This window comes from Parambassis ranga, chromosome 19 (assembly GCF_900634625.1).
Source record: "Parambassis ranga chromosome 19, fParRan2.1, whole genome shotgun sequence".
NCBI lineage: Eukaryota > Metazoa > Chordata > Actinopteri > Ambassidae > Parambassis > Parambassis ranga.
Window position 1 is genome coordinate 17,712,722 of NC_041039.1, and position 12,875 is coordinate 17,725,596.

The following is a 12,875-nucleotide window of genomic DNA, read 5'->3' on the forward strand; positions in this document are numbered from 1 at the left end:
CATTTAATATTAAATTCTGCCTGATCCCCGCTGGCACTGCTTTAAGTAACTCTTACTTGTCAGTGGTTATCGCTTGTGGTCATCTATTCTCCTGGCCTCTTTAGAGATTGGCAGGGGAGAAGAGTGGAATAAAAAGCTGCATGCAACACACTCAGGGCCGCTCTAATAGGTCAGCTCTAATTGACCAGCTACATTAAACACACACAAAACACAGACAGGCACAGGTGGTTACTTCATTCATCATTGTCTTTATTTTGCTGCAGGATTACATCATCAGTAATTCACTGAACAACAAAACCAGTATGCAGACACAGACATGCAGCTACCACACACACACACACACACACACACACACACGGATGCCCAGTTTGATTGGACGTCACGTTAGCAATGGTATAAATACACAAGCATATTGGTTCATACAGGCTTACATATCTCCAAATGCATCCATGAGCACTCCATCTGGCTGTCTCAGCTGTTCAATCAGCAGGTACTGTAATAGGATAACACACCAGCTACAGGATGCAGATGAATGCATGTGTGATATAAAATGCATTTAATGTGCATTTAAAGAGTTTTCTGTAGTTTGCAGAGGCCAACAGATAATATTTTAAGTAATAGTTTTTACTAATATCCAGCATTATTTGTTTATGCAAAATAGGCAAAAATGTTTTTTTTTATTATTTTTAGTTATTATTTATTATTTGCGAACTTTACAGCCTTGTGACAGGCTTTACAGATCACAATTATTTAATGAGATGATCCTATCAAATTGATTAAATAATTGAAAGAACTATTTAGTGTAAACAACATTAACAAAATACATTCAAAATAAATAAAATGTTGTATTTATCCAACTGCCTACACACCAAAATGCTAATGACGAGTTTAGAGTGCGCAGAAATCCCTTGGACTCGGGGCGGCATACGTGAACATGTGTCCGAAAAGAGTCTTACGCAATTGCGTGCAGGCAACCTGGAGCGATGATCCCCTTCACGTTTGGGCCACTCCCTCTGAATCTTTTACATAACCAAAGGGAATAAACATGTATGTCCTCCTGATTCCTAAATGCCCTTCTCGTACTGAAAGCAGATTATAAAGACACCTCTTGGTCCTGTCACCTACCTTAAGTTCTGTTGTGACACACAAGAAGCCTAAAAAACAGCATGGGGAGTTGAAATGTTACATTTTTAAGTCCCCGGGTTTGTAAACAAAAATAATATTAGGTAATTTTTGCTATTATTACGCCACAGTCAGTTTACAGTGGAAGAGGAAGTGCACCTGCTTATCCTCGTGAAAATACAACAGGCCAGATGTTGTCTGGAATACTTGGTTCTGTTGTGTGTGTTTTTATATCTGGACAGATTATGGAAATGGCTACAGTGAATCCTCAGCCTCCATGCTTTCCCTTCCATCCATGTGGAGAGGGCACAAGGGGAACCTCTTGTCGGCTATCTGCTTACAAGAGATTACCGACAGACTAAAGTTAACTGTGCAGGGCACTTCCATTTCCCACTAGCAAATTACGTGTGTTGGGAAATATTTCGGAATGCTTTTTTAGAGCGTTACCTGTTAAATTCAAAATCAAATGTCATATTTTTCCCAATTAGTTTCTTTATTTTACCAAATCCCTGCACGTTTTAGTTAATCAGTGTGCCATTTGCTCCTTTTTCAAATCTGTGTGCATGTTGCTATTATAACTGGTAATCTCAGAAATTACTATCATAATTGTACCTATATGTACATTTTGATCCTCTTGGCTAATTGACCTCCTAACATTTTATTGAGCTGACGGACTTAACTTGAATCGAGAGAGTGATGCAAATTTTGTCTATGTTGTCTTGTTCTAGGAATCTGATAGCAGAATTGTACTTGCTTCTGTTGTCAAATGCATTCTTAGGGATGAAATGAGGCATGACATTGGCTTCTGAAAGTTACGAATGATGGTACCATGATCACAAGTATTTGTGTCTTCATTCATCTTGCCCTCCAACCTGTGAGGAGAATGTTTTTCATGTGTTTTCCTAGTATTTGTTGGATAAGATGATAGCTAAGCCAGGATGGAATATCCATGTTGGTTGCGGGTGGCTGATGTGGTGTAATCCACCCTAAACTCTTCCATAGATGGGATGGGGAGGCGGGTCAGAGCTGCTCCATCTCGGATCATGCTCTCTAGCAGTAATTGCTGCGGCAGTATACTTTTGCTAATTGTGTGCTTGTTAGAGTCACAAATTATTTTTAGTGCCATGAATAAAGAGCATTTCTGAGTAAAGAGGGTTGGCCTGAAAGGACTAGTTAGTTATGAAAGCGAACAGCTATGCAAGTAAAATTGATAGCCAGGTAGTTTGTATTAACATATTAATGGCCTTGTGGAGCTTGATTGTTTTGAATGTATGCTAGCTGGTGTGCTCATGTCTCCGCTGTTTGTTGCTTTGATTCGTAGCAAAAGAGAAATCTCTTTCAGGTTTGAAACGCACACACAATGCCTGCTTAGTTCTTTCAAGGCCTGTGCTGAGTGTTTTGAATGAGAAAAAAAAGATCTCATTGCAGTCTTTAAACCAGTATAGGGACACTGGGTACTTTATTCATGCTCAAAATGCCAGCATACCTTTGATACCCATGCTGTCTGGACAGGCACAACATGTGACACATGTAGTGCAGGTTATGAAAACTCTCTACTGTAGCTGGCTTGTGAAATAAGTGAGTTTCATTTGCATGCAAACATTCAGAGGTAATGGAAAGGTTCAGAAATAGGTCAACATATGGCTCGTGATCTTTGTTTCCTGTCAGACAGTGCAATAGATTTGAATGCACAACCTGATTTTTGCTGCTGTGTTGAAGTAAACACCTCCCGTATACACCTCTCAAAGGAGGCTGCTGTCCACCTGAGGGGGTGGTCAACCTCTAAATTTTGGGTCCAAGTCTCAGTGTGTGCTAAAATGAAACTGATGATTCTTTATTTATGTCATTGTTGTGTTGTCGGGCTGCATGGCTTCAACAAAAAAGTAAACATCCTCCTAGTTTTCTAACACCGTCCTGTGATTGTCTTTGTATGTATTCATTAGTATTTATTTGTATTTAGCCATTTTGCCAACTGCTAACTTGTCTGCGTATGTGCAGAAAGGAGCAGGTTGTTCCCAGTAAACTCCCAAAACTCCTCAACCCAATGTATCATTGACTTATCATGACTTCTACATTTTTAGTTTGTTTAATATGAGTAAAGCACTGCATACCCATTTGCCAAGAGCTGCATGCAGCTTGCAAGCTGCAGGTTGGCAGCCTCACGTGTGGCTAAATGTGTGGACATGGTATAGAAAGTGTGTGTTTGCTTTCTTTAGAGCATTATTTCTGTGCTCTATTTTGTATTTCGGTGATGTTTCCTAAGCCTGTGTTGCCTTAGTTTCACAGCTGGCTGGGCTGAGGGCTTGGTGTGGCTCTGTGCTGTGCTTGTTTTATTGAAGCTGGACGGATCTGCAGTCAATAATGCTCACTAAAGCCCCAGCTGTTTTGTTTTAATCAGATCCCAGGGGTTTGGCTTGACTAAATAAGGTTGGCTAATAGTTGTTAGTGACCCAGTCCTGTCCACAGGACTCCTCCTGCATATGACATGAGGAGAAAAGGCTAAATCAGTGTGTGTAGTTGTCTTTAAGTGATTGGTTGTCTTCAAATACCATTTTCTGGGTAGTGGTTTTTTATGAGCATTTTCAATTGGTTTGATTAATCTTTAGAATCTTATATGCGTCAAGAGAAAAACAGATTTGCACGCCTGCGCTGTAACCTAAGTATCTTTTTTGGAATGGACCCTGTAGACTGTTAATCTAAAGTACTAGCTTTCACTTTTAATGCATTTTACTTTCCTGTGAGCCATATTAAATACAGATTTGTCCGCGACCATGCGACCTGTGGTTATTGTTATGCTGCATTGTTATCCTTCCAAATCAAAAGGAAATGCCCCATGCGCTGAGGGAAAAACAGATTACATGACCTTGTTGATGCCCTACACGAATATGACATCATATTTATACCTATCATAATAAGATGATCTTATGTCAACATCAGGAAAATTCGTTCAGGTCGACTCTACCTGCCCTCGTCTTAACCTGTCCCTCTGCTTGGTCTTACCCCCTACTGAAAAAGTCTATTACTGCCACTGGCAGCATGGCAACAACATAACACAAATCGTTGTTTCTGTTGGGCAGCTGCTGCTGCTGCACATCATCAGGACAGTAATCTCCTGAAGTACGTGGCACAATAGTTTCCAAATGAGATTGCCTTTTAGAAGACTTATTGTGTGTGATGTCTTTGCACAGTCTGGGCTGTTTTCGTTTCAGCCGTCTGTATTTGTTAGCAACACAAATGAAGACAAATAAGGTAGTGTGGTAGTGTAATATTGCTTTTAACACTTTTAGCAGAAAAAGGTAGTGTGAGGGCACCATTTGTACATACCACTGAAAATACATAAAAGCATGACTTCGGATCAGATTTGATGTAAACTTCTAAGCTGTTTTGTCTTGGATTACCACTCACATCCAGTGTATCAACTTATTTTATAAAAAAATATACACTTTAAATTTAGCCTTAAGTGCACTTAAAGCCTCATGCTGGCTGTAATCCAATAAAAACAGGCTCATGACTCATTTGCGTGGCCTGCCATGCTCTTCTTTGACTTTACATGAGGTTCTCAGTACTTGCTTTCAGTGGAAACACTCCCCCTACATGTTGAAGTATTGGCCCTTCAGTCCCATATGCTGAGAGCACTACACCAAAGGTGATGTCTGTCCATAAAATCCTATTGCTTTACCCCAGAAGCCACAACAGCTACACAGAATGTGACCGTCTGATAAGGCCAATTCAGTCCACACAAAACATTAGTCCCGTAACTGAAGGGTTGAGTCGTCACATTCATTCTCAGTCGTCATGCACATGTTACTGTATTAAATTGGTAAGCTGAGGGATAATGTCACCTCAGCTCACCCTCCTATTGATGACTGGCTCTCTTAACAATGAGGGAGTACACTCAGGATATTATGCCCCTCTGCTTTCACTCATTTGTGCATTGAAAAAGTGAAGAATAGATGTGTGTGTGTGTGCGTGCCTTGGTGAGCATTAATCCCTGTGGAGTAAAATCACTGTCCCATCTGGCCAATGTGCCACAGTCTAAATGCAAGGGGGGTCCTTGAGGAGTCTTCACCTTCCTCGCCCTTCTGTAGCTTAATCTCATGGTACGTACCAGACGTACCAGAGATGGACACCGTGTGTTCACTGAGGGAACGATGTGTTTCACTTTCTGGGGAAAAAACAAACAAACAAAATAAGTATGTGACTTTCTGTTTCTGTGGAGCAGTATGTTTTTTTTTTCATTATTTTGTTTGCTGCATGAAAAATAGTAAGCAACAGACACTTACATAACCAGCATATGGCATGTAATCCTGCTTGTCATACACAGCATGGTAATGCACCCACCACAGTGTTTTTTTTTTTGTTTTTTTTAAGTAAGTTTGATCGTGACGATGACGCATGCAAACATTTATACTGTAGAATGTCACGCAGCGTTTCAGGGATTATCTCTGGCGAATGTACACAACTGTTGCTTAACCCTGTAGGGGACAGAGCAAAACCTGTTGACCAATGAACTGTGCAGTTGATTAGTGTACATAATTTCTCAAGAACATTTATCTAATTAAGAGCATAGTACTTTGAGTTAAATGTATAGATCTATTAAAATAACATGTAAACAAATAGGTGACAAAAGTCATGAACTGTTTATTGTTAGTAATGATTTTGCCAAACATCTTCTTTCTCATACATAACAGTAAACTGAATATCTTATCAGTGAAGACTGGACAATTTAACACAACTTGCCTTCTGGAAAAGGCTTCGAGAACAGCAGCGCTCACTTTTTCCAGTATCGTTTGTTGCACCCTTAACCTCCATCATCCATTTCACACCTTAACATTCAGCCTCCACTGTTAACCCCATCTTTCCACCATCCATCGTTCTTTCTCTCTCTCGTGTCATTTCGGTGTTCTGCTTGTGTATGTTCAGCTATATTTGTAGACTGTATGTACACCGACAGATGGACAGTCTCACCTGAATGTTTTACTGTTGCTAGGAGACATGGAAACATCCTGTCAGCTTTTAATACAACCTGATTCATGACACAAAAAACACACAAAGACAAAGGACCTTAACAGCTTTAATTTGTTGTAGACATTTGAATATGTTTTCATACATCACTTAATGTCAGGATGGGAAACACGGGTATACAGCATCATAGAGTTTCAGGCCTCCTTTTGGGACATTAACCCAGAAAACTATTCATCTTTTAGTTAAAGTATAATAACTTTCAGTTATTTTAGGTAAATACCAGACATGTAATATTTAATATTCATTTAGTGTTGTTTTGTTGCTTTGTTTGGAAACACTGAGTGATACATGGTAAATGATGATTAGTGACTGATTACACTTTGTTCCTCTCAACAGCTTCCTTATGGTCCTGGTCTGTCTAATCTTCAGTGTCCTCTCCACCATAGAACAGTATGCAGAATTTGCCACTGGAACACTCTTTTGGATGGTGAGTACTTTTATTGGGCTGACACACATGGAACAGAAAATGTTTACCACAGAACTTCCACAGAAATCTGTTTCTAGTATAAACTGTTATTGCAGGTGATGTGTGCAGGGCCTTATACTCACACTTCATAGTTTGTGATCACATGTCAGGTCTAGGAGTTTACATTACGCATGAGAATCCTGCTTATTTATGGCTTCACACTTATTTATCCTGCAGGAGTTTGAAGTGCAATAAAAAAGGTTTGAGCACCCCCACACTCCCACACATTTCAGGCAGAATGAGTAAAAATTGCCAGATGTTCAAATAGATCTAAAAAATATTCTTGTTATATAACAAGAATGTTTTTTAGATCTATAGGGAGAGAGAACGAGAGAGAGAGACCCAAAAAGTGACTTGTATAAAGCAAATAGCATGACTGCAGTACATGTTGTTGTCCACATGATGGCGATGTAAGCTCTTGGCTGGGAGGGATGCTAACCGCCATCTTACTGCTCAGTCCAACGATATCCCAAACTTTAAAAGACTAATCACTCTCAGTTATTGCAAATACCATGACACACACCTACCAGCTTGTGTTGCATTTATCCCAGAGCCCTGTGTCTTTTCACATGTTATGCAGAATCATTAGGCTCCACGCAGACTGTACTTGTTGATTCTTGCTGGTAGATGGACTTTTTTTTGCAGCTTATTAGGCTGTTAAGGCTGCTAAGTGATGCAATAAATCGAGGCCTTACAACAGGTAGAGAAAATTATGGCTGCTGTTTGGAGACTCTACAAAGAGCTTGCATCATCCGTCTCTTGCCAGCACACTGTGAATATAAATACACACTTTGCTACTGCATACTCGCACACACGTATATTCAAAGGCTGCACAGGCACACACAAAAAAACACACGCATACCACCTCCTGAGTCCCCCCGTGGCAGCCAGAGGACAGACTGGACACTGTTCTGTAAACTTTTGGCCAGTGCCCTTTGAAGACTTACTACTGCTGTTATTCATTTATTTGTACAAAGAGGGAGCCAGATAGTCTTTATTTATTTATATCTTTTCCTGGCATTTTTTTATATAATAAAACGAATTAGCACCATAAAGAAAAAAAGAATAAAACTACTGGAACCCTGTTTATTTGTACACCTGCATGCATGCACAATAAATAATGGTTTAAGTTCAATATTAATCATAAGATAAGATAATGCCTTATCTTTTTGTGTGTCAGGTCATGTGAGTTGAGTGTTTGAGGGGGTGGAGCTCTCTGACTGTGGCGTCCTGGTGACATATAGCAGTGGTAGTAGCTATACTTAGAAAGTTCAGGGTTAGCTAACATCCGTGAATCACAAGCTGCTTGTTTTGGATGGCAGAGGGGACATTAGTCCTTGAGGATATTTGGCCTTCAGGGCAGCTGCCAAAGTAAAGCTAACCAGGCTGGGCAGGAGGCACAGGAGCACACACACAGTCTCAGACGTCACATAAATCATTTCTTTGCACTTTCCTTTTGCTTCCTTATGTGCATTCTTTATTTCAATACATGCATTCTGAACTTAGGCCTTAAAACCAACATAAGAGAAGACATTCATTCATGACGGCTGCTCATTATCACAATAGTCTTTGTAGTTCTGATGACATACATTGTTAGTCATTCCCCTTCATTTGGCACCTCCATCAGTTCAAAGTTATCTCAACATGCATTGAGCCCATTTTCGCAGTTTAAGGATGAATCATTATGTTTTTGCAGACCCCCAGATCGTTTTTAAAACAACAGCTATACATCATTTCTACGAAAATAGGTTTGGAATCCATTGGTCAAAGTGTTTTTTTTTCAAAGGGTTTTTATGGAAAATATAGTAACTCTGACACTTGTGGGGGCGCTGTCATATGATTAGTGTGTTATCATACATTCCTGGAATATTTGTTAGTGGCAATTACAGCCATGAGTTTAAAAACTCGGGCTCTTCTTCACATTCTTAGGTGCCAGAGACTTTTTTTTAAATATGTTCCTGCAACATTTTCTGAAAAAATTGATCCTTAAATAAATCCGTCAGTGCATGAACTTCAGTCAAAACACTTTTTACAGAATAAGTCAATCATTAAGGTCTATTTTAGGCCATATTAATGATTTATTTATCTAATTATTGTTTGTTATTATACTATAGGCTGCTTTTTGACAAACCTTTAATACCAATATAATAGCTACTCCCAAGGGTTAGTTTAATTTTTGGTTTTAAGTTAGGATATGAAAAGGGAATGTGCTTTTTTTTAGTACTTTTCTAGTGTAATCTCTTATTATATACAGTTTAGAAGGAGCAAAACATTGCTGTTTTATTATTAAGTGCTGTGTGAATAGGTTTGACATTAGCATCTGAATCCAATATTAATAACAAGACAAGGGAAATCTCTGTAATAAGTGTAATGTATATGTGTGTGTATGTGTACACCTTCCATGTTGTGAGCCAGAAGCAATCTCATCATCTCACACAGTAATTTCCAATGCAGCTCTCTGTATGAGCTTCATCCGCGTCTGGCTTGACGAGATTATTGCTGCACGAACAGGCGGCTGTTTTCAGTAAACACGTAGCTGCCAGTTTCAGAGACGCATTCAAAAACACCTCAACATCTGGGTGACCCATTTTATGGAATTATTATGAATAATCCCCTTCAAATTCCACAAATTCATGTGTACCTTTGACTTTACCCAGCTGTTATAATTAAGCTCAATAAATTCGCTTACTGTAGATTTTTTTTCTTGGTGTTGATGATTCAGATTTTGTTTTTAATAAAATAGGGAAGTGCAGGACATTAAGCATAATCTGTCCCTGTCCTGCATTAACAATGAGGCCACGGCTAGCTGGTCAAGTTCAACTGCAGTGGATGTTACAGGCAGCATGGTTCCGGACAGCTGAATGCCAGCCCACGTCTCCGATTTGTTTGGTTTCACTAAATGAATGCAGTGAAACCAAAGTCTGATTATCAGGCTATGTTATAGGGATCTGCTGGACCATTTCTCCCTGTGTGTGTGTCTTCAGTCCTGCCTCTTTATCTTCGTCTCTCTTTGTCTTTAACTCACTGACAGAAAATGAGCAATTCACACAGATGAATACAGGGTAAAGGAATCCCAGGCCGGACGACTCAAGCGCAAAATCTAAAGCTGTAAACATAGTTAATTAATGATAATGGGCAAACAGAAAAGTTGGCCGTTTTGCTGATACTATAGCCAGAATAGAGTCTAGTGTGATTGGCAGGTCATTGTTTTGCGGCCTGTGTTATTGCAGCAGGGCTCATGGTATAAAGTTTCATACAAGGGCGGTCAGAGAGCAGCCAGTTCAAGAACTCAATGAGATGGCCACCCACATGGCTTTAGGTTTTAACAGACAGTATGCTGGCTAAATATTATGGATACACGGTGGCCGGGAACATGATCCCTATTAAGGTTAATTAATTTATGGAGCCACACAAACATGGTTTAGAAGCAGTGACCTCAACTTAAAAAATGAAGCCCTCGTTTGTCAGTTAAATGCTTAATTCACAACAACGCCTAATTATGAAGCATTCTTACCTGGCGGGATGGCATTTTTGTTGCTTCTATCACTAAGTCATTCACCCTGTCTCAATATGAGCTGTCATCAGCCTTGTTATCAGCCTCTATCTCTCCCCCCTGGGTGTCTGGGTGGTCTTGGTACCTCCACTTATACCACCTTAGTGTCTCTTTTCCTATCTCACACACATTTGAACCTTTGTTGTCAGTACCCACTCATATCACATCGTAAATCTTGTTAATGTTTTTAAATTAGTTTTAATGCACGGCACTGTGTTATCAATGCTTTTAAAAATGATACCTTATCTAACTTCCACATCCTCTGAGCCAGTTTTGTGTTTCGCAATGATTGTCTCTGTACCAGTGGATTATTGTAACCCTCACTCCGTGTTTGTATTGTGCCCCACAGGAGATTGTGCTTGTGCTGTTCTTTGGCACAGAGTATGTGGTCCGGCTGTGGTCGGCAGGCTGCCGAAGCAAATATGCAGGCATCAAAGGACGCCTCCGCTTTATCAGGAAGCCCATATCAATCATAGGTGCACCTGGCATTTCCTTTTGTTCTCATTTAATGCAACGGATGTCCTGAAGTGTTTTTGCAGATCAACAATGTAAATCATTCAAGCATTACTTATGAGATATAACTGAAACTGCAGCTCTTATCTGATATCTTTGTTCTCACAGATTTGATAGTGGTCATCGCCTCGATCATTGTGCTTGGTGTAGGGTCAAATGGCCAAGTGTTTGCCACATCTGCCATCAGGTATGTCAATGATTTTGTTTCGCATTTTATTATTATTTAGTCATAGCTGAAGTGGAGTCAGAAGACAAAAGGGGGGTGGTGTTGTGTGTTGCAGGGGCATCCGCTTCCTACAAATCCTGCGCATGCTACATGTGGATCGACAGGGAGGGACGTGGAGACTTCTGGGATCTGTAGTGTTCATTCATCGACAGGTAGGTGAAACATGTGTAATTAAATGTTTTTATTATAAAAACTGAACCAGTTATCATCTCCTAACAGTCAGTTCTGGCTATATGTCCACGTGTATGAGGAGCTGAAAGCTGAAAATTGCAAATCAGAACAATCAGAAAATGGACAACACTTCATCTTAAGCAACACTTTCCCTGTTAAACTGACTTGGGCTCAATGGTCACCATTCTGCTAGTGGTTTGATAGTGTGGAGCACTTTCTAGAAATCCAAGATCTTGTGATCTGTATGCTGCATGACTGCTCAGGGTGGGGGGGATCTTGACTCTGTTGGGCCATGGACTTATCAATTACCTCTCATATAAGCATTATTTTTAACACTCCAGAGACAGAATGTGTAACAACAGAGATTGTCCTGTTGTTGACCTTCACAGGCCTTGCGAGTGGTGTAGTAGACAAACTAGTTGTTGTCATCATCACACTGTTCATAACAAGGATTCAAACCTAGACACACACACACACACACACACAAAATGTCCACAGAAATCCTGGCTTTATCAGAAGATGAAAAACAGCAATGGAAGTTGACCTTTTTTTCATTGTATTCTGGTACACTTGTTTTAGTTCTTTCTCAGGCTGATACACAATGAAGTCAGAGGATGTACTGTTCTCTCCTTAATCCCTGCAGTACACTATGTTCCTCAGTTGTAGTCAAACCTGACGTTCATAAGTCTTTGATGCATAAGAAGAGCAGGACTTAACAGTGAGGATTGCGTGCAGAGGGTCACAGAAGTAAATGTAGGATGAGTTCAAGTTGAGCCTGAAGTGATCCGTTGCCATCTCCCTGTTGTCAGATGACCACTTGATCACATGATATGCTCTGTTTAGTGGAAGTAAGTTAATGGTAGGTAGGTATCTATAGATGTTTGAGGTGAAGGCTGCCACACCCTGTGTATATGCACTTATCTATTGTTTATTCATTCATATAACTATATATATATAAATATATATATATATATATATATATATATATATATACTTATTCAACCACTCGGGTCAACACACAGACAGACTGACGGACAGCCCTTTGTTCATTACAGACCAACAGCAAATCAACAAATGAACACAGCTGCAGTGTTTTGTCCACAAACACCAGGGTTCTATACATGGTCTGTAAATACAAAGCAGCCCTTATTTATATATTACCCGTAACACCTGCTAATAGATGCAAGTGACAAAGGAGTGTGGGGGCCACTTTTTTGCCAGACTGCTGTATTTTGAAAAAGAAATACTACAAATACTAAAAATTGATGCACTGATAAAAATAATGTTTTGCATTAGTCCCATGATTGTAGCTATGATGTTTTTTCTTTAATCTTGCATTAAACAGGAGCTGATCACCACCCTATACATTGGCTTCCTGGGCTTGATCTTTTCCTCCTACTTTGTCTACTTGGCGGAGAAGGATGCTGTAGATGAGGAGGGCAAGACGGGCTTCTCCAGCTACGCTGATGCACTGTGGTGGGGCGTGGTAAGGCAATCAAACAAGATAAAGGAAAATAGAAAACTGTATAGAAACCAAAGAATGTCTCTTTATGATGCACACCTTTGCACACATCTCTGCGTGTTTGTATAAACTGAATTCTACTTGAGTTTCCACACTTAAAAAGCTGCATCAAACATGATTTAAAAAAAAGATTCTTAACTCTGAAGAGCTGCAACAAATTATCCGTACAATGTGATCTCAAGTGAAGTCTTAACTGGAAAAATGGAGATGGCTGGCCACCATGGTGAGACTTCCAATCATTGAGCGTTGGTGCAGCATGCATGTGTCGATGCAGTAC

General features: G+C 39.9%; 1 protein-coding gene across 1 annotated transcript in view; it reads left to right on the plus strand.

The window, feature by feature from the left end:
- Positions 1–12,875, plus strand: part of kcnq1.2 (potassium voltage-gated channel, KQT-like subfamily, member 1.2) — a 123,960-nt gene that overhangs the window by 2,375 nt on the left and 108,710 nt on the right. The window contains exons 3-7 of the mRNA XM_028431969.1: positions 6,484–6,574; positions 10,516–10,642; positions 10,788–10,866; positions 10,961–11,057; positions 12,422–12,562. Of these exons, the coding sequence (XP_028287770.1) occupies positions 6,484–6,574; positions 10,516–10,642; positions 10,788–10,866; positions 10,961–11,057; positions 12,422–12,562 (535 nt within the window). The remainder of the gene's footprint in view (positions 1–6,483; positions 6,575–10,515; positions 10,643–10,787; positions 10,867–10,960; positions 11,058–12,421; positions 12,563–12,875) is intronic.